Source organism: Ursus americanus, chromosome 23 (genome assembly GCF_024610735.1).
Source record: "Ursus americanus isolate L20-20 chromosome 23, mUrsAme1.1.p, whole genome shotgun sequence".
In the NCBI taxonomy this organism is placed as follows: Eukaryota; Metazoa; Chordata; class Mammalia; order Carnivora; family Ursidae; genus Ursus; species Ursus americanus.
In genome coordinates, this window is record NC_142149.1 from 19,822,309 (window position 1) to 19,848,732 (window position 26,424).

A 26,424-nucleotide genomic window follows, 5' to 3' on the forward strand; every position below is an offset into this window, starting at 1 on the left:
GCTGCTCTCTAAAGGCGTCTGTCCTTTCCCATGGCGCCTCCTGACTCACCTGTTGGACAGGTAGGGGGGAAGGGGAGAGTAATGAGTCTCACCTGCTCAGAGCTAGGGTGGGGCAAGACACACCCCATCCTTCCCATTGGTTCTTTCCTTAGTCTTACTGACAATCCCTTGTCCAATCAGGAGGAAGTAACCTTCTATCTGCCAATAGGTAAGGAGTGAGGATGGAACCTCAAGTTGGGGGCCGTCCCCAGAGCCGACTAGCAGTCCCTGGGGCCAATGGCCAGCGGATAAACAGAGACGGCGGTGGAAGAGAACTGGGCGCGAGGCTCCGCCCCTCGATGGGACTGCCGGGAGAGGCATCCAGTGAACCTTCATCAGTGGGTGGGCGTTTCCCTCAGGGGCGGAGCTTCGAGGGGCGAGAGGCGTGGCTTGGCTGTCAGGTCCCTTCGCCTTTTGTTCGGTTACTGAGTTGCTGCCTTGGCCAGAGTCCGGAGCAGCCGCCGCCCGAGCGCGCCGAGCTCAGATCGCTGCCCGCGCCGGCTCCCAGCCCGGCCCGACCCCTACACCCAGCCCGGCCAGGCTCCACAAGCAGGTGCGGACGATCGGGGCAGGGATCGCTGGGGCGAGGGAAGGGCGGCGAGCGGCCGCGAGGCCGATCCCCGCCGTCCCCGGGCAGGTGAGGGAGCGAGCCAGGGAGCGCCACCCTGCACCGGCGGCAGGGGGCGCGCTGGGGTCCTTGGGCGCAGCGACTCTGGGGGCGCGAGGTTCGGGCCGAGTGCGCTGGGGGCTGCGTGAGCTGGAGATCTGAGAAGGGCGGGGAAGGATGAGGGCAGGTGACTCTGGGGTCGCGCCTGACCCGCGGCCCGTGGAGCTCGCCCGACGCTGCGTCCCCGACTCTCGCCCTGACTCCTGCGAGGGAGACTTTGCCCTGCTCTTCTGCGTCCCAGGGCTCACTCTGTAGTCAGGAATGTACAGTTTGGGAAACTTGCTGCCGCTGGTATCTTTGGGGCCACCCTCACCCCACCTCACGCGTCATCTTCGCTTTCCCTCCCTCTCTACTCCCCCAGGCTTGGGTGGGGCCCTATTGTCTGCGCCCGGCTTGCCCAACCGTGGGGGCCGAGCTCATATTTTCCCAGCGACGCGGGCCCCACCTGCGGAGCAGGTGAGCACTCGGAGTCCAGAGACCCAGCCCTCCAGCTCCCTGGCCTCGTCGGTACTGTACCTGCGGCGCCTCCCTCCGCCCGGGTGGGTGCCGGGCTAGGGCTCTGCCATAGGAGGTGGGATGGGATGACAGCGGGACTGGCGCAGGGCCCGGCTGCGCGCCCAGCTGGTGTCTGGCACCCGTGGCTCGGACTGGGGTCTGAGCGCAGGGGTCGTGCCTGGTGGGAGAATTCCCTGGCCCAGTTTCCAGTAGCTGCTGCTTCCCGAGCGTCGATAGGGGAACGGGACTACTCTTCTCTAACCTCTTATTGTTGAAAAAAAATCACCCCAAACAAACTTTCTAGGAGGAAGTATTCACGGCAGCTTTCTCTGCGGATTTTCCTGCCTGCTTGCCCGAGGGCTTTCCCCCAGGCTTAGGGGGTGCGTCTTGGGGCAAAGCCCCCTCCCCCAGGCGGCCCGGCTGAGCCAGGGCCAGTGCCTGCGTCTGACCCTGTCCTCCCTGCCCCCACCTCCATCCTGTTTGCTGGGCCCCTGGGGCCCGAGGTGGGGGCAGGGGTGCGGGGGTGGGCCAAAGGGGAAGCAGCTTCTTCCTTCTCTTCCTGCCTCCGGGGACCACCACACCCCCTCGCTTGAGGCCTGCGCCGGTGGCTCTCTCCCAAGCTTTGCCCCCTCCCCAGGAATGGGGGTGGGGCAGGGCCCGGCCAAACTGACGAGGGTGGGGGGAGCGATTGTTCTGGCCTTTTTTCCCCTCTACCCCATCCCCCAAGGTTATATAGCTGGCTGGTCTTTGAGGCCGATGAGTGTGGAGCCTGGGGTTTGGTTTCCATTTGATTTCTGGATTTTGAAGGTGCATTCCTTCTGGAGGCTTTTGCCGTCAGTCACCCAGTCACCCCTTCCTGAGAGCTGGGTGGGGCGAGTGGGACAGGCTATGGGGGAGAAGGTTTCTGGAGAGCTGCACGAGGGCCCCCTTCACCCCAATTTCCTAAGAGCCCCTTCCCTGGGCAGAGTTGGAGATCACCAGGCTTTCAGCACCGGGTTTTTAAAAATCTGAAATGTGGTCTTTCTGCAGGGATTTGGATGCCAGCCTCCTTGGGGACCAGAGGGGAAATATAAGAGCCAGGCTGTCCCTCAGTCCAGGGGTGAAGGGAGTGTTGGAGGGAATCAGGGCTGCTTGGCCTGACTCAGTTGGGAAGACCCTACCACCTCTTCAACGCTGTAGTTGGGGGAGCGGGGAGGGGTCAGACCCGTCCCCATGAAGTGCCCTGGGTTAGGGGGAGGCTGAGGAGGGACCCCATCCTTCTTCTCTAATGGGTAGTGTACCTCTGAGGAGCCAAGAGGTCATGGAATTTGGGCAAAAATAACCTGTTTTCCCTCTTCTGTGTGCCAAAGTGGAGGAGGGGAAGGCATTGTAATTACATTGGTTAAATAATTAGTTTAGCTAATCGGGTTTGTGGCTGTGATCAAAAGATAATACTGAGGCGGTATTGCTAGGAGGTGCCTGGTGGCAACTGGTGGTTCTCGGGACGGGAGGCGGAAGGGGGAAAAGGTAGGATCCAATGAGTCATTTCTTGCTAGATCAAGCACCAGCTTGGGTGACAGGAGCCCTCTCCACCCTGTCCCACCCCCATTCCCTCTGGAACCTCTGTTTGGGCTGCCAGGGCCCCGGCTTTGAGAATGTGTAGGAAGGATTCCCTCCTGGAGGCTCCAGGGGCAGGTCCTGATGAGGGGTTGGGGAGAAGAGCCACCTGAGAATGAGACGGGTGATTGACCTTCAGTGGAAGCGCTGTTTAGTTGGAGAGATGTCACCAAGGGCCGGTTCTGAGCACAGTGAAATGGGCGTGGACTGAGCTGGGTTTGAATCTCAGCTCTGCCACTCATTACCTGGGTGGCTTTGGTCAGTTCCCTTCATCTCTCTGAGGCTCAGTGACCTTGCAAAATGGAAGTAATACCCACTACCCAGTAAGTACTTGACAAATGGTAACTAAAAAGGCACGGGAGGACGTTACAGATACCAGGCACTTTCTTCGAGCTTTCTCACTTATTCCTTACGACAGTCCCTAGAGGCAGGTATCATTACCCCATTCGGCAGATGAGGAAACTGAAACTCAGGAGAGTCAAGTAACTTGCCCAAGGTTGCACAGCGAGACCCAAGCAGAGGCAAGACTAGCCTTTGGGTCCTCTGGTTCCAAGCCCAGAGCCCATCCTGCTGTATCATGTGTCACCCCACTGCAGTTCTGGAAAGAGCCTACCACTGCTCTCTGAGAGCCTCTGCTTGGGAGTTTGGGGAGAAGAGAATTCTAGATGACCCAGGAAGTTTTGTGTGGGTGGCGAAGGTGGGGGCAGGTTCGTCAGGAGGGGGTGACTCATGTCCTAGCCTCCAGCCCTCTGAAGCCTCCATGGCTTGGTTTTTAGTTCCTGGGGGAGGGGGCTATCTCCCCAAGGCCAGGGGCTGTGGCCATGTGTGGAGGAGGCTGGTGGGGGAGAGAGGAGGGCAGGGGTCAAAGCTGCTGCTGCCTCCTGGCTTGCGCTGGGCCAGATCCTGGGCTGTTCTGGGCTTGTCCCTGCATAGGAAGTGGGGCTTCCTGCTTTGCTGGGGGCTGGGGCTGTGCCAAGATAAAGGGGAGCCTGGTCCCTGGGGAGGAGAGAGAAATCAGAGTCAGATTTAGGGCTACTGTGCTGTAGGATTGTACCAGTCCGTACTGCCGGGCTGCTCTGGGGCCAAGAGCTGGCTGTCCTCTGCTTGGGAGCCCGGGAGCCCGGGAGCCGGGGAGACTGGGAGGGCCTCTCCGGTGATGGGGGTGGGGTCAGCCAGAGCTTTGGTCCCTGAGGGAGGGGCTGGTGTCACTGTCCTCTCAGACCTGCCTGGCTCTGGCGCCTTTGCAGGTGGGCACCTGATACCAGAATGGGCCTGGGAAACGGAGCCTCTGTGTGTGGGGGTGCAGCCTGGGCACGGAGCCTGTCAGCACTGGGCTTTTAGATCCCTTGAGGTCAAGAGGGGACCCCGGGCATGGGGATTATTCATCCTGGAGAAGAGAAGGCTGAGGGGCCTTCATGTGACAGAGAAGGAAAGAGAGTGACCTCAGTCCTGGCGGATGCTATAAAGAGGGTGTCGGGCTTGTGGTTTTCCATCACCCCTGGGGACACAAGAGCCATTGGGACTGATGCTGTTAGGGAAGGAATGGAGGCCAGACAGGAGGAAGAACTTCCTGTCTATTGGAGATGAGATCTTGTGTTGCTGAGTAAGAGGGAGAGATGGAAGGTCAGAGGTGACTTTTCTCTGAAGAGAAGGAAGCAGGCTCTGTCTGCGGGAGCTGGAGGAGGGCCATCGTGCCCAGGAGAGACGGCAGGCAGGAGTCCATACCTTTGGTGCCAGTCTGAGGTCTGTTGGGGTCCCTGGGGAAACTCACAGTCTTGTGTCTTTTGGGAGAAGAGAGTCCTGGCGGTAAGAGGGACAGGTATCCATGAGCCGGGTGGCCCAGTGACCCCTGTGAAGAGAAAGAGAGGTGTGGCTGGGGGAGGTCACCCTCGTTTGTGTCCCTGCAAGTGACATTTTGAGGCCTCTCTCCTGGGACATGGTTGAATCTGATGGAGGTCTAGGGGCATGGACTGCCCCAATTTCTAGCAACTTCCTTGGCCAGGCCTGGAGAGAAAGCTCTTTGCTCAGCCTCCTGGCACCTCAGGCTTTGGGGGACCTCAGGACAAGAAGCTCTATTCTCTGTGGTCTGCCGAGTGGACTTCACAGGCCTGCTTTCCTTCTCCGCTGTAGGGACATTGGGCTGAGTGTCAGGGGCAGGCAGAGTTGGGATGGGGCTGGGCAATCGGTATACTTCTTATTTGGGGGTGAGGAGGAGGCTAGACTATGACTCCTCCTCCCTCTTGATTGAAAAAGTAATATCTGATCATTGTAAAAAACAATTGGGAAGTTTAGAAAAGTTTACAGAAGAAAAAAAAAAATCATCCACAATCCCACTCCATAATCCCGCCACTAACGTTTCTTTCCTCTCTCTTGTTTCTTAGCCTCTGTCTTGATGATCTCATGCTCTGTATACAACAACAAATGTGAACCAAACCTTTATCCGAATCCTAGTTTTCTCCAGCAAATGCAGAACAGGGAACTCAGGGTTGGTTCTTCCCTGAACTTCCGGGAGAGGGTCAGGCAGATCCCTGGAGAGTGAAACCCTGGGAGGGGATACCAGCTGGGGTCAGGGCTGCCCAGGCCCCCCCTGGGGGCACTGGCTTGTGATGCCTCACTGACACAAGTCAGCCCTTTGCTGTTTCCTGAGGCTGGGTGCAGGGTTTTTCCATTCTCAGGAGCCCTGGTTTGGGTTTGGGTTTATGCCCACAGAGGGTCAGCAGCAGCGACGGGAGCTCCAGCTGGAGCCCTCTCCAGGGGAGCCCGGGGCTTCTCAGGGTCAAGCCACCTGGCCCTGCATTTCCCTCTCCTCCGAGTCCCCTTCATTTTCCCACCCTGGTTTGTTTGCTTTGGGAAGGAGCCCAGAAGGAAGAAAACAAACAGCAGCTGGGACGGCCTGACCTGAGCCTCCCCCACCCCCAGCCAGTCCTGGGCAGCAGCTTGGGCTGTTCTCCAGACCGGAAGTGAGGGTTTTCCTCCGGAAGCATCCAGGAGGATGGGCTCCTCTTGTCTTCTCCTGTCCCCAGGGCCCTGGCCATATGTGGTGCCCACTTCAGTCTGCCTGCTTGGAATGACCATTCTGAAAGGAGAGACTACCGAATCTGTCGAGGAACCTCTCCTCTGTGGGGTGTTTCCTCCAGGAGCCACCAGTCTCAGGGGAGAGGCCTCGTTGGGAAGCCCCAGCCTGATGGGGGAGACAGGGCTCTCAAGGGAAGCAGTCAAGTCTGTCTCTACTTTTCTAGGGTCTGTTTCTGTCTGTTCTTGGGACGGCTGGCCAAATCTCTGCTGGAGTCAGAGACAGCGGGGAAGGGTGGGGGCTGGTGACCCTGCTCAACCCAGCCTCTCTCCTGGGACTGCTATGTGGGGAATGTCCCGGCCTGACCGGCCTGGCCACCCCTGGCTGCAGGAAGCAGCACATGTGACTGGGGAGAGGGGAGAGGGGAGAGGGCAGTGGGCAGAGCAGTGTCTCCCCTCCGGAGCAGACAGAAATCCTCCCCAGCCACACCCCACCCCACTCCTGGGGCTCCAGCCTGGGGCTGGGAGGCAGACACCCTCCGTGGTCCTGGGTCCCAAAAAGCAGGCTGGCTGCTGGCCACTTGCCAGGCCTGACTCTACTGGCTGCCTTCTCTGCCATGTCTTCGCTTGGCTAATAGAGGGAAGCTCGCCTGGGCTCTTACTGTTGACAGAGGGCTTCCAGGGCCCTGGCTGTGTTAGATCCGCCATCCACATATATAGTCTGAAGAAACAAGTGCCTTGATCAACTCGATTTTCCAGATGAGGAATATGGGGCTTAAGGAAATGGGGTGACTTGCCCGAGGGCACGCAGCCAGTGAGTGGCGGGGCTGGATGGGTCCCATCCCCTGACACCCAGGCTCTCCTGCCTGGCCCACAGCCCCCTTCCTCTGTCACTGAGCCTGTGATCGGCGTCTGCACAGGGTGCTGTCCTCTGGCCCAAGGAGCTTCTGGAGGGCCCTGCCTACTCTTCCAGCTCTCGTGCAATGTGTCTAAACCTCCTTCCAGCAGGCCTCCTGGGTGGCCCATTCCGTCCTTGTTTCCAGGTGTTTCAATGACACTTGGCATCCTGCAGCCCGGCCCAGCTGTGCCCAGCACTGACCGCGGTGCTGCTGGGGGCAGGGGCCTGAGGTAGGTAGGTCTGGTGGCAGGGTTTTTGTATTGGTTTATTTCGTTTTTTTAAAAAAAATTTATTTTTAAGCGATTGCTGCACCCAGTGTGGGGCTAGAAACTACAACCCCGGCACCAGGAGCTGCCTGCTCCTCCGACCCCCCGGCCAGGCGCCCTGGTGGCCGTGATTCTGAATGTCAGGACTGGAGCACACTGTGCCGGGACACCTCGGACTTGGGGTGCCCCTGCTGGGGAGGAAGTGGGAATGAAGGGCAGGGTATGTCCAGAGCTTGCCTGCATGCTCCTACCCAGTGTGGACCTCCGTGGGGAGGCCCCTTGGCATTCCTTCTCCAGGGCCCAGGCTCCTCTTCCTGTCCCTGGTACTGTCCCCACCCCACCCTGTGAGCTCTCGAGCAGGCTTCGGCCTCCTGTGTCGCCGGCAGTCAGAGCAGACTGCGAAACAAAGGCCCCCCGTGCAAGGCGGAAAGCCGCCCCGTGTCTGCTCTGCCCGGCTCTGGCCGGAGCGTGGGCAGGGCCGCGCCCGTCTCGCCCACTTCCACCCTGGCCCTGTCCGGGGGCATTGTGGCAGGTCCCGCTCCGGGTCCAGGGTGGAGAGGGGTGAGACCCAGCTGGGTGCGGCCCCCTCCACCCTGGGAACTGCCAAAACAGCACTTTGTTTCTTGGTGAGAGAATTCCCCTGGTTCTCCTGGGAGCCGGTGAGGAGAAAGGTGGGGCGGCCTGACAGTCCTGCCTGAGGTCTGACTCCTCGCCTTCCTGCTGCAGGAGGAGCTCACCCCGGGATCCTTTCCTCGAGAAGCGTTCTGGTGTGTGTCCTCTCTAAACTGTGTGCTGTCTCTCCCCTGGCCCACCCTCGGCCTTCTCTGGTCGGTTGTGGGAAGCCTGAGTCTTAGATAGTAACATTCCTCTGAGATCAGCTGGGCCACGCTTTCTATGGACAAAGCACAGGGGGGCAGGTAATCGTCTAAGGACACCAGTAAGCTTGTGGCAGAGCTGGGACCAGGACCAGGACATGGGACTCCCGATTTCGCAGCCAGTGCTCTGCCTCCAACTGTGAGCGCCCTTGGCCTCTCCAGCCTCTCCACCCTCTGGCAAGGGGCTCAGCTCTACCCAGGCCCCGGCCACCCCCCTCCTTGACTGCAGGGCATTCCCTGTTAGGAGCCAGGGGAGCAGCCCTGTTTAGCGGGCCGGAGGCCGGTGTGGAGCAAGGGTGTGAGCAGAGCGCTGCCCTGTTCTCAGAGGGTGTCTCAGTCTTCTCAGCTGGAAGTTGGGCATGATAAAATGCCGGCCAGAGCGGCTTCGAGGGAAGCGTGAGATTCATTTGACAGTAAAGCAGCTGAGTGTCCCCTCCCCCATGGATCCTTTGACCTCGGTGTGGTCTCTGTCTTGCCCTGGGCAGCTGCCAGCCCTCAGCTTCTCTTGGCTCCAGGCCTGGGCTGGTGGGGGGGGGGTGTGAAGGGCCTGCTGGGAAAATGCCCCTCCTGCGGCCAGCCTTGACCTCGGTGGTCCCTGTGGATATGGGGCCAGCCAGGGGTGGGGGGGTGATCCCTAAGGTTCAGGGTGAGGCCTGTGCCCCTCTGGCTGGGCTGAGAAGTCCCAGGAGTAGGTGGCGGTCTGTGCTGGGGAGGGGCTCTTCCTGGCTTGGATGGGGTGTTCTTACTGATCGGGGCTGGAGATTTCCAGTCCGTCCTGAGCAGATCTGCCTGTAAGGCTCAGCGCCCAGATGTCGGCTCAGCCCTGTGCCTGGCGTGGTGGCATTTACAGGGTCGAAGCAGCTGTGTATCCTGGTAGAGTCTGACCTCCCTTCTGCAGCACTGGGATGTCCAAGGCCTCCTCCCCGGGGTTGTCTCCTCCCCAGGGGCGGCTCTGTGACTCTGAGGCTTGCTCCTCCAAACTTCTCTATTCTTTCTCTCTCCCACCTCCAGTGTGTGGTGAGGGCGGGGGCGGGGGGCTCGTCCTGAAATAGCTGAGCTTGGCCGGGGCCTGGGAAGCAGCTGGGTGCAGCTGGTGGCACGGAGCCTGCTGTCTGGAGCGTTCTGGGCCTGCTTCTGTTTATCAGCTCGAAACTCTGAGTCACTTGGGGTGAAGGGAGGAGAGGAAGGAGGCGGCTTCAACCGGGCCGGCTCCTGCCTCCACCTGTTCCAGGTGCGCTTACGGGCGGGGAAGGAGCCGGTGTCACCATAAAAGGCAGGAAGGCCCGAGGCTCCTTCATCCTCCTTGAGGGTGGCCCTGGGATCTTGGTTCCTGGGCTGGGGCCAGGCTGAGCCTGCTGAACCACCTTGGGCCTGACCCGGTCCCCCATCATGAGTCCCATTTGAGGGGCTGCATCGTGTCCACCTACATGGGTGGACCGGGCTGTGGTCTGTTTGCTGTCTGAGGCCACACTGAGTGTGCAGAGGCCACAGGCAGGGGTGTCCCTCACGCCTCTGCCTGGTCCCAGCTCTGCCATTTCTCTGCTGTGCCACCTCCCCTGGCAGAGCCTCAGTTTCCCTGTCCGTCAAGGGGGGAGCCCCTGCTTGTGTGGATGACGGCGTTCGTGAACGGTCTGGCACGGGGTAGGCCTTCTCTGGAGCACCGCTTCCCTTGCCTCTCCTTCCAGGGGCCGGACTCTGGGGGTCAGCTCCCACGACCCGGAAGCCAAACAGACCAAGTGAGAATTCACCACCCTGGTCCACAGTAGGGCCCAGCAATTCATGAACCTCAAGTGCCCCCAAGTCTGCAGGGAGAGGGAGGGGTGCCTGAGTAGCAGTGACCACCCTCCCGAGGCCTGCCCCCGCCTGGGTTCTAGGAAGACAGGAAGTGAGAACTGCCCCCCCCCCAGGGAGAGGTGGCCCTGATCCACGGCCATGGCCACCAACATTGAGTACCTACTATGTGCCCGTCACCGTGCTGGGTCCTTTACCAATCTAGCCTTCACGACAACCTGCAAGGGACGGGGCGTTACCCCATTTTGCAAATGAGGGTTGGGCTCTGCGGAGAGGTGAACTAGCCCAGTAGTATGTGGCTGATACTGCAGCCGGTCAGTGGGGCTCAGAATTCTGGAAAAGGCTTCTAGGAGCTGGGGTGCTGGAGAAACAGGGATCTCAGGGTTTGGGCCCCTGGGGTCACTTGTGACCCTGCCCCATCTTCAGGAAAGATCCTGAGATCCTGGAGTCTCCAAGGGAGCCTTTGACGGCTCCCAGCAGCCTCCGGGGCTCTCCAGAGAAACCCGTTGGACTGCTTCCCTGCCCCGCCCAGTTTCCTGTCCAATGCTTGGGGTGTACATGCCTCACCAGAGACTTTCCCAGGGAACCCCAGTGCATGGGGGTGGGTCTGCAGGACCCCAGAAGCTGCTAGAGGCCCTGAGTGCCTTTTGCTCTGGGAGTGTTGGGTGGGGACAGTAAGGTGGGCGAGCCCAGGGCTGGGTTAGGGCATCTGACTCTTTACTGCCCCGCTGCCCATGGGGCTCCCTCCACCCTGGGCTGGAGGTTAGAGATCTAGGCCCAGGACCCACGCTTGGGGATCCCACTGTGGGCAGTCCCTCCCTGGGCCTGGGGATGGGCTGAAGCTGGGGACCGGGCCAGGTCGTGGGATACCTCACCGGAGCCCGCTGATCTCCTGTCTCTCCTTTGTGTCCCCAGCAGCCGCCATGGAAGTGATGAACCTGGTCGAACAGCCCATCAAGGTGACTGAGTGGCAGCAGACATACACCTATGACTCTGGCATCCACTCGGGTGCCAACACCTGTGTGCCCTCGGTCAGCAGCAAGGGCATCATGGAAGAGGATGAGGCCTGCGGGCGCCAGTACACACTCAGGAAGACCACCACCTACACGCAGGTGCCCCAGAGCCAAGGTCAGGGTCTCTGGGGACTGTTGCGTGGAAACTGTTCCACGGAAGCACTTAGCAGAAAACCAGCCTGGGCCCTGGAGGGAGGTCGGGGCAAAAGGAGGCAGACTTTAGGCGGCCCCTGTCTGAGGGAGGAGGCACAGCGACTTGAGGCTGCCCCCATCTGAGAGGGAGGCAGATTCCTCTTCCTGGAACCTCTCAGATGGAGGGGGACGCCGAGACCCTTCCTGCCAGTCTGAAGGCACGGCCCTGGCCCTCGATGAACTTACGGTATAATGTTGAGGCATCACTCTTGCCCTTAGGGGACCCATGGATTATTGGGGAAGATGGTCCTTTTGCTCCAGGAGCCTCAAGTTTGACAGGGAGGTGGGACTCCTGATGGGTGTAGGAGGAGACCTACAGATAAACTGAGGCCAGTGGTGGCCTGACGACCCAGCTGCTGGCTCCCAGCCCTCGGGCTTCCGGCTGGGGCTGGAGTATGTGGGACCGAGGACCGCTGTCTACAGGGGCCTCCAGGGCCCCAAACACGGAGCAGGATGAGCTGTGGGAGCTGGGACAGGTACGGGGTTGGGGGGGTGTGTGACAGGTGGAGGCCCTGCAGAACTCAGCCTTGGCGCCCGGGGCTCTCCTTCCTGACGGCAGGCAGAGGCTTCTTGGCAGTGCCAGGCATTGTGTTGGTAGCTCAAAGTATGGCATTCAGGTGGGAAAGCTCTGTGGGTGTCTTCTCCTTCCCCACTAATTGGAGGGTGGAACCTCGGCCTCTCTCTCCCCAGGGCATTGGGACACTTGCCAGGGCAGGGCTGCCTGGGAAGTTTGGACACCTATTTGTGGGACTCCTGGACCCACCCAGGGGGTGGAACCCAGAGTCTGAGCTGAGAACCCACCCCCTGCTTTCTGAAACCCACACTCCCGCCTTTCCCTCTGATCTGCGTGTGATACTGGGTGGCCCTCTGGGCCTCTATTTGCTTGCCTATGTAATGGGAGAGTTGCCTCCTTTGGAGATGATAAGGATATAATTAGAATCCTGAGATTTCAGAGTTGAAAGGAGACCTAGGTTGTCTCCGGCTACCCCAACCTGATTGTTAAGGGAGGGGCGTAGGGTTGGGGTTTGGGCTCTGGAATCAGGCTGTCTGAGTTCAGACCCCAGCTTGGGCTCCTAGAAGCGTGCTGCCTCAGTTTCCCCATCTGTAAAATGGAGAGTATAATAGTACTTGTCTTGTAGGGTTATTATGAGATAAATGAGGAAATATAAGAAAAGCATTTGACTTACTGCTAAGCACATGGTAAGTACTCAAAAAATGTTAACAATTCCTGTGACTAGTAACACTCCCTACCACTCTTGTAGTGATGTGCGTGCTGCATCCTTTCTTTTCAGAGCGATTTACAACTCGTATTTAATTCCGCTAAGAATTCCCTGTGATGGACAGGTGGCGCCCCATTTTACAGCTGACGTAACTGAGGCAGTGGTGGCGTCCCCTGGTTAGAGGCAGAACCGCGTGATGGGTGTTGCTGGGGCCTTGGTCGGGGTGGGAGCCAGCCCAGAGAACCCAGGTGGGCTGTCTACAAGGCCTGCTCTGTCCCCAGTGTCCCCCCCCCCCGCCCACCATACACCTCCCGCAGCTCAGTCCCTGCCCCTTGCCCCCACCCCCCAGGTGACCTGGAGTACCAGATGTCCACGACGGCCAGAGCCAAGCGGGTGCGGGAGGCCATGTGTCCTGGCGTGACAGGGGAAGACAGCTCGCTGCTTCTGGCCACCCAGGTGGAGGGCCAGAGCACCAACCTGCAGCGGCTGGCCGAGCCATCCCAGCTGCTCAAGTCGGCCATCGTGCATCTCATCAACTACCAGGACGATGCCGAGCTGGCCACCCGGGCCCTGCCTGAACTCACCAAACTGCTCAACGATGAGGACCCGGTCCGTGGGGGGCCTGGCCAGGGTGGGGGCGGGGCCGAGAGGGGAGAGGTCAGGTGTCTACAGGGGACAGCCCTACCCTGGGCCCCATCAGCTGGGGAGTCTGAGCAGGGTCCCTCTGAACTCTGTGGAGGGGGTCACCGGGCCCCTCCATCTCACAGGGGCAGCTGGCCTGGCCCATCTGGTCACTTTTTCCCATCCCTCCGCCTCCCCCGCAGGTGGTAGTGACCAAGGCAGCCATGATTGTGAACCAGCTGTCCAAGAAAGAGGCGTCGCGGCGGGCACTGATGGGCTCGCCCCAGCTGGTGGCGGCCGTGGTACGCACCATGCAGAACACGAGTGACCTGGACACGGCCCGGTGCACCACCAGCATCCTGCACAACCTGTCCCACCACCGCGAGGGGCTTCTTGCCATCTTCAAGTCAGGCGGCATCCCTGCCCTTGTCCGCATGCTCAGGTACCCACCCCTACTCACTGTTGGATCCTGCGGACTCCCCTCCCTTGGGCTTCCATACAACAGTTACTGAGGACGTACTGTGTGCCAGGTGCAGCCCCGTGCCCAGTCCCGGGGCTCAGCTCCTCACAGCCTAGCAGGGGAGACAGGCACGTAAGGGACCAGCAGGTCACTTCCCAGGGTACGGTATGGACTAGGGCACGGTCTGCCCAAGATTGCTCCGAGCAGCTGTGCACTCTGACAGCTGGGTGCTGGCGGATGAGTGGGCTTTGGCCCGTGTACATGAAGGGAAGGATATCCCAGGCAGAGGGAACAGCAGAGAGTCCCTTGCCTCCCTGCCTTGTGAGGGTCATTGGTCTTTCTCCTTATATCCGTGCCAGGCTGTGAGTTCCTGACCCCCTCACAGGACCTCTCGAGCACATGGCCTCCCATGTGGTAGTTCCTTAGGAGACCTACTACGTGCTCAGCCCCGGGCTATGAGCCCAGAAACAGGAGGAGACGTGGTCCCGGCGGGGAGAGGAGTGGTACCCGCTGTGTGCTCCGTGCCTGAGAGCGGGGGCTGGCCTCCAGCGATGAGGAGACTTTAGAAAAGGGCTGTTGGCACAGGGACGTTGGTATGGGGAAGGCCTCCTGGGGGAGGCAGCCCATGTTCACACCAGACCCCTTGGGACCCGGCTCGCATTAACCCCCTGCCCACCATCCCAGCTCCCCCGTGGAGTCGGTCCTGTTCTATGCCATCACCACGCTGCACAACCTGCTGCTGTACCAGGAGGGCGCCAAGATGGCGGTGCGCCTGGCAGACGGGCTGCAGAAGATGGTGCCCCTGCTGAACAAGAACAACCCCAAGTTCCTGGCCATCACCACGGACTGCCTGCAGCTCCTGGCCTACGGCAACCAGGAGAGCAAGGTGGGCTGCGCCCCGCCCCCAACCCTGCCCCGCAGTCCTGCAGTGCCTCGCCTTCCGTCCAGCTGCAGCCTCCGGCCACGGCCTCCTTACCCTCTTTAGGTTAAATATATGAGTATACGCAGCGGCACGTCGTTCATCATAGAGCCGAATATTTTGAGGATAAGGGAAAGGAAAAAAAAGTCACCATCCTCATGCAACCACAGCTGTTTGCATGTGCTTCCTGCAGGGCCCGTCCTGTGGGTGTATTTGTACGCGGTTGTGGCCATGGCAGATGTACAACGTTGCATCTGTTTTCTGTGTATTTTTATTTTTTTTTTCTGTGTCCTCAAAATTAACCTCTATCGTGGCAAATAGCATTTCATGAAGCGGGGGCCCCCAGATGTTATTCTTAGGGAGGACATTTAGATTGCTCTCAATTTTCTGCCTTTATAAACAACGCTGTAATGAGTATCTTTGGGCACACAGCTTTTCCCAAAGACATTTTTTCATCAGTGGGGCTAAGGGTTTTTAATACTTCTGGGCTTTTACCCAGATGGCCAAATGCCTTCCAGAAGGCTTGTATTACTTACAGCGTTGGTGGTGGTGGTGGTGTCTGTGAGTACACTTTCACCTCATCCTTGTCAGCATTGTGTATTACCCTTTTTTCAAATTTTTTTGGCTTTTTTCGATAGTCCCCAAAGCTATTCAGGTTTTCGCTGAAGTTTAGTAGTGACATCTCTGTCACCCCCTCCTTTCCTGGTTCCTTGTCCTACTTCCTGTCTGTCTTACACTCGTTCTCCACCGTCTCCCCGTCAGCTCATCATCCTGGCCAACGGAGGACCCCAGGCCCTCGTGCAGATCATGCGTAACTACAGTTATGAGAAGCTGCTTTGGACCACCAGCCGTGTGCTCAAAGTGCTGTCCGTGTGTCCCAGCAATAAGCCTGCCATTGTGGAGGCCGGTGAGTGTGGCCTGTGAGGATGGTCCACGGGGCCAGGAGGGTTGGGGTCCGGGCCTTGTCCAGCCGCCAGGCTTGGTGAGCGGTGTTCCCTGTGGCTGACGTGCCCCCGTCCCTTGCCCCAGGTGGGATGCAGGCCTTGGGCAAACACCTGACAAGCAACAGCCCCCGCCTCGTACAGAACTGCCTCTGGACCCTGCGCAACCTCTCGGACGTGGCCACCAAACAGGTGAGGGAGGCGACTGGGCCTCGGTCCACCTCTCCAGCCCCCTCGTCCTCCCCTTTTGCCACATGCAGGCTCCTGTCTGCGACTCTGACCTTAGGAGCCGTGGGAGCCCGAGCCCTTTAGATCTTGCCCCTTTGTGGCCGAGGCCGGAAATACCCTGAAATCCCTCGTCCCTTTAGCTTAAGGATTCAGGAAGGGAAATACGGGAGGGGCTGATGTTCCTGAGCCGGAGTTCAGGGGGTACCAGGGGGAGCGTTTGGCCCTAGATCCTGCGACGAGCTGCAGTAATGAACCAAGAGACAGCGTGAGGGCTCTGGTGGCTAAAAATGTAGTTTAAGGAAAAATGGTTTTGGAACAAGACTCCGGGTCCTTCCTTCCAACCCGACTACCATTCCTAAGAGGCCCCCACACCCCCCATCAATAGGCTGGACTCTGCGAGGCACTTGTGGACGTTGGCTCGCCTGTCCCTTTCAACAGCTAGAGGTGGCATGTGGGACCCAGGTGGCTAGCTGAAGAAGCAGGGGCCCAGGGAATTACGTAATGGCCCTTGGTCACAGCTAGTAAACGGCAGAGATGGGACTCAGCAGTGTCATCCCCGAGCCTGGAGTCTTCCTGTTCCAGCACAAGGCCCACGTGGCCCCCCCTGGGAGAAGGGAGGTGTCTGGGCCAGTGACGTTCCCTGAAACTGGATTTGGTCCGGGGATCACTGAGAGGACAGCATGAAGGCCCAGAAAGATGAGAAGCTGGGGAGAGCAGGCCAGCTGGGCCACTGAAGCACGTGGCCTCCTCAGCAATTCCCTCCTGGCCCTGCCCGGGTCTGAGGACGCAGAGGGGCAGGGGGGTTGGAGGGAAGAGCACAGGCTTCGAGGCAGGCCTGAGTTCACAGCTGGCCCACTGGTGGCCGTTGCCCGGGGGGATAGTACCCCCTTCCCCCGGGGTGTCGTCGGCAGAAGCGCAGGGCTGAAGGCTCCGCGGGCCCGTGAACTCTCAGCTGAGAGGGCGTCAGACCCCGCGAGGCCCTCTTGCTCCCCTCGGACGTGTCTGGGAAGACTTCTGGGAGTGGGGAGCCTTCCTCACTCTCCGCTGCCTCCCCCACCCCCCCCAGGAGGGCCTGGAGAGCGTGCTGAAGATTCTGGTGAACCAGCTGAGCGTGGATGACGTCAACGTCCTCACCTGTGCCACGGGCACTCTGTCCAACCTGACGTGCAACAGCAGCAAGAACAAGACGCTGGTGACCCAGAACAGCGGCGTGGAGGCGCTCATCCACGCCATCCTGCGAGCCGGCGACAAGGACGACATCACGGAGCCCGCCGTCTGCGCCCTGCGCCACCTCACCAGCCGCCACCCCGAGGCTGAGATGGCCCAGAACTCCGTGCGCCTCAACTACGGCATCCCGGCCATCGTCAAGCTGCTCAACCAGCCCAACCAGTGGCCGCTGGTCAAGGTACTGACAGGGGCCGCAGGGGGGCTCGGCCGGGTGGGGAAGGAGCTCCCCGTGGGCGGGATTCGGGGCTGTGTTGGCACAGGCAACGCTGCTGTGACAGAGAGGCTCTGAGGCCCGTCGGCTGGGGCGGGCTCGAGACGCTGCCTCCCTGACGGGCTCCCTGGTGATGTTGCTGGTCCGTGGGCCACGTACTTGCGCTCACGCTTCGGGTCCTGCTCATGTCGCCGCACCTAGATACAACGAGGCTGGCGAAGTGTCGTGTGTCAGAAGGCCACGTGTCCTGCTAAAATTCAGGACGGATACTAACAAGACAAAAAGTAGAAAGGGTTCTGGGGGGACATTTGGTGTCTGTTAAGGGTGTGAAGGGGCGGAGCCTTCTCCGCAGGGGGGCTGCCTGGGTAGAGGAGAGCCAGCTGGCGGGGCCCCCACTGGCGAAATTTTAGACAGTTTGACAGTACAGATAAGAGTGACTCTGAGGAGTTATACGTTGAATTTTTTAAATCCATAGTGAGAAAAAAAAAAGAGCATGTGGTCCCTCCTTGGGGTTGGTCCCTACTGCAAGCCTGAGGTGGGGGCAGGGTTTGACCTAGCAGCTAAATGACAAGGTCATCCACCTTGTGCCCACATCCTCATCGCTCAGGATTTTTGTCCCTGCCCTCCTGGCTTCTTGTTTTGAGGGTCAACTGAGCGGAGAGCTTGCTTTGCAAGAGCCTGAGGACCCTGGGGGGCCAGAGTGGCCCCTGGGAGATGGGGTGCCCTGAGGAGGAGACTGCTTCCCAGAGCTGCCTTGCTGGAGATTGATAGGCATTATGAGTATCACTAAAGCAGGAAGCTTTGGGGTCAACCATAGCAAGGACTCCCTGATGATCAGGGTTTGGGAATTATCAGGAAAACAAGTAAGACTCTGGTGTCTGGGGGGAGCGGATTGTTGAGAGAAGGGACAGGGTGAGGGTCAGGGCATGGGGCTGGTAGAATGTTCTGGAATGGGGTATCATTTTTGGCAGGGGCTATTAGAGTTAGACATGAGGACCCACAGATCGTGTGGAATAAGGGACATGGGCTGGGAGTGGTCTCATGGTCTGGAGATCTTCCGGCATGTCTGTGTCTGGCCTGGGGGATGGACAGATGACAAGGGAAGGAGGAGACGATGCTGGGAAGTTAGAATTCTTCAGATGCCCAAGAAACGTCCCCCTATCATTGTCCTTTTTCTCATCAGGCAACCATTGGCCTGATCAGGAACCTGGCCCTGTGCCCAGCAAACCATGCCCCGCTGCAGGAGGCCGCGGTCATCCCCCGCCTCGTCCAGTTGCTGGTCAAGGCTCACCAGGATGCCCAGCGCCACGTGGCTGCGGGCACACAGCAGCCCTACACGGTAGGGAGCCCTCCCCCCTGGTTGGGGTTGTCCTGTTTGTGAATGTATGTGTGCGCGTGTGTGTAAGCGGGCAGGCAAGCTGTCTCTGGGGCGAACTCAGAGGACCAGTGAGGTTTGTCAGATTGTCGTGGTGGGGGCGTGTGTGGCCAGGTCCAAGGGCCAGTGGTTGCTGCATCCCAGTGTCTCCTCTTGTGCAGGACGGTGTGAGGATGGAGGAGATTGTGGAGGGCTGCACCGGGGCCCTGCACATCCTGGCCCGGGATCCCATGAACCGCATGGAGATCTTCCGACTCAACACCATTCCCCTGTTCGTACAGGTGAGTCTGGGGCAGGTGGACAGGAGAGGTCCCTCCCACCCCTGCTTATCCCCATTGCTGAAAGGGGACGGTTGGCTGGCATGGGCTTGGTGGGTCTGGGCCAGGCAGCAAGAGGTCTTTGGAGGAGTTTGGAGAAAAGTGGCCACACCGGGAGTGACCACTTAGCAAATCCCTGCATGGGAATGGCTTTCCAAGCTCAAAAGCAAGGAAAGAGGGGCACCTGGCTGGCTCAGTCGGTTTAAGCGTCTGCCTTCAGCTCAGGTCATGATCCCGGGGTCTTGGGATCCAGCACCACGTCGGCGCCCTGCTCAGCGGGGAGCCTCCTCCTTCCTCTCCCATTCCCCTGCTTGTGCACTCTCTTTCTCTCTCAAATAAATAAATAAAACTTTAAAAGAAATTTAATAAAAAAGCAAGGAAAGAGATCACAGATAAGAAAAATATCTCCAGATTCAACTACATAAGCATTAAAATCCTCTGTATGTCAGAAACAGCCTAAAAAAGTATGAAAAAGTCAGTAGCAAACTGGGAGAATGTTTGCAAGTATCACAATAGACAAGAGTTTAATATCCTTCATGTAAAAGAGCTCACCAAGACTAGACACCAGTGGTTAGATGGGCAGAGGCAGACGCAATCCCCAGGTCACTCATGAACAAGCAGGGTTCAACCCTAAGAGTTGAAAGAAATGAAACGGATGCCCCCCGTGAGACCCCATTTTCCACTGTCAAATGGGGAATAAAAGGGGGGGCGTGCCCTCGGCTGGCAAAGATATGATGAAATAGGCAGCCCTGTACCTCACCAGTGAGAAGAGAAGGAGACGATTCTGCAGTCTGTAAGGAGAGCCTTGGAGATGTTCATATCCAGGGTGCCCGGGGGCACCTCTGATTCTCGATTTTGGCTCAGGTCATGATCTCAGGGTCGTGGGATCTAGCCCCGCGTCGGGCTCCATGCAAGTCTGCGACTTTCTCCTTGTGAAATAATTTTAACATAATTTAAAATATGGCAAAAATGTATGCCTCCAGCCAGCAATCACAATGCTACTTACAATAATTGAAAACAAGATGAATAGCCAATGATAAGGGAACGGTAAAAAAAAAAAAAAAAAAAAAGAATGATCTGTTCTATCATATGGCTGCATACAGTGAGGTGGAAGAATTTTTTGCTTTTGAAATTTTTTCCCTTTAATTACTAGAGTTCAGAGTGAGGGATCGGTGCCATTGGGACCTCCAATTGTGACCAATGAGGGTTCTTTCTTTCTTTCTTTCTTTCTTTCGTTCGTTCGTTCGTTCTTGTTGTTATTATTTGACTTTTTAGCACTCTCTTTTTCTCTTACCAGTATGGACTCAGATTTCTAGGAAAAGTTTTTTTAATAATGTAGGAAAATGCCTTATGTTACAGTATGAGGTTAAAAAAAAAATCCAAACAGGAATCAGAATATCAAAATATATGCTACAGGGTGCCGGGCTGGCTCTGTTGACGGAACAGGTCTTGGGGTTGTGAGTTTGAGCCCCATGGGGTATACAGATGACTTTTGTTTTTTAAAGATTTTTATTTATTTATTCATGAGAGATGGAAGGAGAGAGAGAGAGACAGAGGGAGAAGCAGGCTCTCCACTGAGCAGGGAGCCTGACGTAGGACTCGATCCCAGGACCCTAGGATCATGACCTGAGCTGAAGGCAGATGCTTGACTGACTGAGCCACCCAGGCGCCAGGGTGTACAGATTTCTTAAAAATAAAAAAAAATTTTTTTTAAAGATTTATTAATTTAAGAGAGAGAGAGCGTGAGTGAGCATGTAGGGGGAGGGGCAGAGAGAGTCTTAAGCAGACTCCATGCTGAGGACAGAGCCCAATGTGGGGCTCAGCCGTCTAAGCCACCCAGGTGCCCCTACTTAAAAAATAAAATCTTTTTTCTTTTTTTAAGATTTTATTTATTCATTTGAGACAGAGACAGAGAGAGCACAAGCAGGGGGAGAGGCAGAGGCAGAGAGAGAAGCAGACTCCTCCCCGCTGAGCAGGGAGTCCGATGCGGGATTCGATCCCAGGACATAGAGATCATGACCTGAGCCGAAGGCAGATGCTTAACCATCTGAGCCACCCAGGCACCCCATTAAAAAATAAAATCTTAACCAAAAAATGCTTTAAAAAAAGCAAGAATCAGGGCGCCTGGGTGGCGCAATCGTTAAGCGTCTGCCTTCGGCGCAGGGCGTGATCCCAGCATTATGGGATCGAGCCCCACATCAGGCTCCTCCACTAGGAACCTGCTTCTTCCTCTCCCACTCCCCCTGCTTGTGTTCCCTCTCTCGCTGGCTGTCTCTATCTCTGTCGAATAAATAAATAAAATCTTTAAAAAAAAAGCAAGAATCAAAATATATAGAGAGATATGATATAAAATATGACTATAATCAAAACCTGATGGGAACATGCCAGTGCATTAACAGAGGCCTTATGTGGGTAGGAACTTATGGCAGGTGTTCTTTCCTGTTTCTTTATACTGTTCTCAGACTTTTCCACACTTTCTGGTAGGAGCTTGTGTTAAATCCAGAGAAGGGAGGCAGAGATTGACAGGGTTGGGAGGCGGGCTGCCCAGCCGCCTTACACCTCACCCATCTGCACCCCTTCCCCACCCCACGCACCCTCTCCCTAGCTCCTGTACTCCTCAGTGGAGAACATCCAGCGTGTGGCTGCCGGGGTCCTGTGTGAGCTGGCCCAGGATAAGGAGGCCGCTGATGCCATCGACGCTGAGGGGGCCTCGGCCCCGCTCATGGAGCTCCTGCACTCCCGCAATGAGGGCACCGGTGAGGGGCTGTGCTGTGGGCAAGGAGGTGGCAGAGGAGGGCTGGTCTTGGTCCTCCAGCCAGGGTGGAGGCAGGCGCCTGAACTGGTTTTTCCTTTCCTCTCCGCTCAGCCACCTACGCGGCTGCTGTCCTGTTCCGTATCTCCGAGGACAAGAACCCAGATTACCGTAAGCGTGTGTCTGTGGAGCTCACCAACTCCCTCTTCAAGCATGACCCAGCTGCCTGGGAGGCTGTGAGTATCCTGGGTTGGACTGCAAAGTATGGTTGTGCAAGTTGCACACTGCACAAGGACAGCACTCTTAAGGGGGCTCCTACTACACTATCAACTTCATAGATTTTCATTTTTTAATTGGATCATTGATGACAATTTCTAGCGGATGGAAGTAGTAGGTTAAACTGTATCTGTTTTTGACCTGCCAGAATGCCAATTTTATTTTGTCTGATCCTAGTGGGGGCGGGGGGGGGGAGGGAGTGGTGGTGGTTAGCTCCTGGTACCTGCTCTCAAGTCATCCCGTGCTCTGCTGTCCCCAGGACTGCTCTAGTTGTGTGGGTGTCCCCAAGCATGAATGGTGGGACCTTCCATCCTAGGGGGGTGCCTGAGGAGAGGAGTCCATTGGGGCACTGTGTCACCCCATTTCATTTTCTGTTCCTTCGAGGGGGTCTTTGCTTTTCCCTGGCCCTCTTTCTAGCAGCCTCTCTAGCTGCCCACCCCCAGCCCAGAGCCTACATTTTCCACCCTTCTCCCCTCCCCCAATGTTTCTCTGTCCCTTTCCTTAGGCCCAGAACATGATCCCCATCAATGAACCCTATGCAGATGGTAAGTGTGTGCAGAGTCCCTCAGGGACCGCCGAGAGCCTGGGGTGTGGGGTCGGTGTGGATGTGAGCGAGGGAGAGGCTTTGTGTCTCCAGGGCCAGAGGCCCCGTGGCGGCCCCTGTGTAGTATCCTCACGTGTGGGCCCCTGATGTGGGAATTTGGAGAGGGGGTCAGGCCCACGGGAGCTAGAGGGTCCGGCAGGGTGGTCTGCAGACCGTAGAAGGTCCTCTTGCCTTCTCCTTCCCAGACATGGATGCCACCTACCGCCCCATGTACTCGAGCGACGTGCCCCTGGACCCCCTGGACATGCACATGGACATGGACGGGGACTATCCCATCGACACCTACAGCGACGGCCTGCGGCCCCCCTACCCCACGGCGGACCACATGCTGGCCTAGCTGGCCCAGTCCAGTACGGCGCCCTCCCGCTTCGCAGCCCTCCCTCACGCCTGCGGGCTGCTGAGACACGCTTTTCCTCCCCTCTCGAACCTGCTTCTCACGGAGGCCCTGTCATGTTTCCTCTGAAACCCTGGCTCTTTCCTGGGGGGAGCGAGTGTGGGGCCTTTTGTTGGCCTGCCTTACTCCCTTATCTTGCTGGGGGCAGGGGGTCCTGCCCCTCCTGTGGGTAGTGGGTGGGTGACAGGCTCCTAGGGGCTCCTAGGGGCCGGAGGCCTGCCCTGACCGCTCTGTGTCTCCCCCGCCCTCAGGTGCGGTTCCTCATCTGAGAGGCTCTCCGTCCAGGTGATGGGGCGAGACAGAGAAGTGCCTGAGCCCAGGGGAGCAGGGCCGCGACTTCTCGCCGAACCCCACGCCTCCAGAGGTCCTCTGTAGGGTCTTTCTTGGGATGGTGATCTGCTCCTGCTTTTCTGTCTTGGGCTGTGGGGTCCGGGGCCCAGCACCCCTTCCCCACCTCTGTGGCCCCGGCCCTAAAGCTTTAGACTCGACCACCCTCTCTCTTCCCCCACCCAGCAGTCACCCCTCCCACCCCCACCTCACTCCCACCCCGGGTGGCCTGACTCCACAGAGCTTTGGTTCCTTCTCTGGGCCTGATTTTCTCACCGAACTCCAACCAACCGGCTGTTCGAGCCCCTAGGTGTCCAGGACCCAGGTTCAAGGCCCAAAGCCCCAGAATCCAAAGCTTGTTTTGAAAAGTTCAGGGACGGACCAGAGAGATGGGACGGAGATGCGGAGAGGGAGTCCCCCACTCCAGGACACCCCTGCTCCTCTCTCCAGGACGCTCAGCCGGCTTTGGCCCCTTCCTGGGAGCTCTGGGGATGGCTCCCTCACAGCCTGCCCCGCCCCACCCAGTCCCACCCACAACCGCCCTGGCTGACTCCTGAGAAGTGCTCTTGGCTGACCCCTCTGGTGTGCGGTGAGGGGCTTTCTCTTCCCCTTCCTGTTTCAAACCCACCACCACCTCCTGCACCTGGGTGTGGGGGGCTGGGGGAGGTCCCAGCAGAGAGTTTTATTATTCTCGCTTTATGTTTTTGGTTATTGGTTTTTTTTGTATAGACCAAAGCAAAGAAAATAAAACTAACACACAGATCTAAGGAGGCTGTGTTGGGGGGGAGGTGGGGAGTTGGGGGCTCGCTTAGCAGCCCGGTGCCTCCTTGCCTGGGTCCCACGTGCACTCGTGGCCACCTCCACCTTGCGTGTAGCAAAGACACAGAGAGGGGAGTCAGGGAGAAAGGAATGTTTAAGGATCTGGAGTAGATTGAATTCAATACACACACACTCGCAGGCCTCCAGCTTGGAACGTCGGAACCTTAGGAGGTGGGAGGGGTGGAGGGACAGCTGGGCATGAGTCCCGCCTTCAGGGACACCAGGCCTCGTGTGTCTGTCCAAGGGGTGACCTCCTTGCCGGCCTCAGCCTCCAGCCCTGCCCCGTCCAGCCTTCGTGTGCACGTGGTGGATTTCTCTTGGGCAGAACATTCCTTGGGGCCTCTGGCTTGGCGTCTGAGCCCCTGCCCATCCCGTCTGTCTGCTCAGCCAGCATCCTCCTTGCTGGCTCTTGCCCCCAGTCTCTGTCCATGCTGTTCCTTCTGCCCAGGACGCTCTCACCTGCTCACTCTCTGGGATCCAACTCAGACCTCCCTCCCGGAGCGCTTCCTGTGACCGCCCACTGTTCCAGCCAGGCCGAGCTGGCCCCCGTTCTCTGCTCCATAATGCCCTGTGTACACCATCGTTCCACCCATCCCGTTGTCGTGACTTCAGCTTACATGATGGTTCCCCATGCACAGCCCCCACCCCCCTTCCCAGGGAGGGCCAGTTGCAAGGGCCTGCCAAGTCTGAGGATCTGTGGCACCTGTGAGCCTGCCATGGCTTCCATTTCCTCACCTGCCTGAGGTCGGGTGGTGGAGGGAGGCCATGGCCTCTCCTCGCAGGATCTCTGGCACTGGGACGGTTGTGCTGGGGGCAGGCGCGGGGAGCCCACTGGAGAGGCAGGTGTGGGGTGCAGGCAAGGGGTGACAAGATGTTAGATGCCAAGCCGAGCCCTGCTGAGGGGAGGGCACAGGGCAGAGTTTTCAGGATCACCAGGACTTTTCACAATGCACTTCCTCTGCACACTGTGTCCGGGGCTGTCTTATTCTGCTCGGGCTGCTGTAACAGAGTACCATAGGCGGGGGCTTAAACATCAGGCATTTATCTCACAGTTCTGGGGGCTGGAAGTCTTAAGATCAAGGTCCCAGCAGATTGACACCCAGCAAAAGCCGGCCCCTTGGCCCGTAGACGGCCACCTCCTACTGAGTTCTCTGGTGCAAGCTCCGGGAGAGATCTCTCCCTCTTAGAGGGGTGCTAATCCCATCACAGGGCCCCACCCTCATAGCCCCCTCAAGACCTAATTACATTCCAAAGGCCCCACCTCTAAATATCACCTTGGGGGCTAGGACTTGGGACCAAACCCAAGCAGAAACCAGAGAACCCATCCATTTCCATCGCTGTTGCCCAGAGCGGGCTGGAGGGATGTACAGGCACCAAGGAAGGATAAGCTGACCAACCCCACGCTTTGCAGAAGAGGACTCTTGCCAGAAAGGATCGTCCTCTCAAATCTCATAAGAGGCAATGAGGCAAGGGTTGGGAGGGGAAGTGAAGCATCGGTGTTAAGGGTTAGTACTAGCCGCGATTGAGCTTCACATGAGGCGCTGAGCTTCCTGGCAGCCCGGACAAAAAGGGAAAGTTAAGCTGGTTCATGAAGTGAGTTGACACTTCAAGTTTTCGTGTAGGAGCTGAGCCTCATAACCTTGAAAAAAATCAACTCATGTCTCTCAACCTCGGTTTCTTCCTCTGTACGATGGGGATAATGCCTGTTTCGCATACTGCACGTGAAGACGGAATGAGAGCACAGGGATTCCAGGCAGGAGGAAGGGGAAAAGGCAAAAGGCTTTTTCCCAGAGGAGTTTTGCCTTTCTGTTTTCCAGAAGGGACATCTACCCCCCAGGGACATTGGCAGGAAACTGCCACATGACCCTACCTTGCCGCAAGGGAGGCTGGGAAATTGAGGATATTTTATTGCACGCATTGCCCCCTTGATAAAATCAGGGTTCTGATGGTAAGAAAGGAAGCAGGTGTGGAAGGCGGGGTAGATCTCCCGTCATGTCTGCTGTGACTTGGAACTAGTCTCCTCCTGCTGGCCTCTTCCTCTTAGGTAGGCTTATTCGAGGGAGGCAGCAGAAATTCTGAGTGCCTGGGTTTCCACGTAGGAGCCCCCCAGAAGGGGAGGTGCTGGCTTAAGTGATGTGGGCAGACCCGATGGGAGCGGCCACGCCCAAGGAACAGGAAGCCCAGCCGAGGTGGTCTGGGGGAATGTCAATGTCTGTCACCAACCACAGACAACAGGTCTACCTCCGTATCACCAGTACCAATGGAGACCAATACCCACCTATCACAATGGCAGGTGCCATGCTGAAGACAAGGGAGGCAGCACCAAGCGCCCCCCAGAAATGGCCATGAGCCAGAATGAGGGGCAGAATCCAACAGGGTGGTGGTGGGCGGAAGACCCTCCTCTGCCCTACGTCCTGCTAGCTGGTCTTAGAATCAAATCGACACGAGACAGATTAACAGGAAAATCAAATTTAATAGCTGTACCTATGGAGAATCCACGCGGACATGAACTTCCAAAGACAATGAGGCAATGGGGAGCTTTTCTGAGCTAAGGAGAGGGGAAGGGTCTGAGGCTACAAAGGGGAGAAAGCTCCCTAGCAGGAGGATGAGAGGAGAGGTTTGGAAAAACAAGCTTGCCCAATTCTGCAGGTTCTTAGGTAAAGGGGAGTCTGTTAACAGCTCTCTTCCTGGCACAGGCTCTCCTTCCCAATGCAAATTTTGGTAGCTGAAAAGGGGAGGCAGAGAGTTTTTCCTGCATCTGCTGGACTTTGATTACTTTTACTTCGAAATAATCTTTGGGCCCAAGTGGCCCATCTTGGGCCTGCCCTTGGCCCTTACAGTGGGATTTCAATATCAAGTTATCAGGGGGCACCTGGTTGGCTCAGTCGG

General features: G+C 57.8%; 1 protein-coding gene across 4 annotated transcripts; it reads left to right on the forward strand.

Annotated features, from left to right (window-relative positions):
• Nucleotides 1-315: 315 nt before the first annotated feature.
• On the forward strand, nucleotides 316-23,478 carry JUP (junction plakoglobin). 4 transcript variants are annotated; one of them, XM_087854390.1, is made up of 16 exons: nucleotides 316-592; nucleotides 1,068-1,213; nucleotides 10,555-10,767; nucleotides 12,414-12,673; nucleotides 12,889-13,127; nucleotides 13,830-14,031; nucleotides 14,827-14,971; nucleotides 15,094-15,197; nucleotides 16,300-16,638; nucleotides 17,855-18,010; nucleotides 18,208-18,327; nucleotides 20,969-21,119; nucleotides 21,230-21,351; nucleotides 21,897-21,936; nucleotides 22,181-22,345; nucleotides 22,641-23,478. In XM_087854390.1, the coding sequence occupies exons 1-15, from the start codon at nucleotides 339-341 to the stop codon at nucleotides 22,330-22,332; spliced, it is 2,643 nt and encodes an 880-aa protein (XP_087710516.1). In that variant the 5' UTR covers nucleotides 316-338; the 3' UTR covers nucleotides 22,333-22,345; nucleotides 22,641-23,478. The 4 variants fall into 4 exon arrangements, with proteins under 4 accessions (XP_087710516.1, XP_087710517.1, XP_045637557.1 ...); XM_087854391.1 differs by having other exon boundaries at nucleotides 1,068-1,162; XM_045781601.2 differs by lacking the exon at nucleotides 1,068-1,213 and having other exon boundaries at nucleotides 456-592.
• The last annotated feature ends 2,946 nt before the right edge of the window (nucleotides 23,479-26,424 follow it).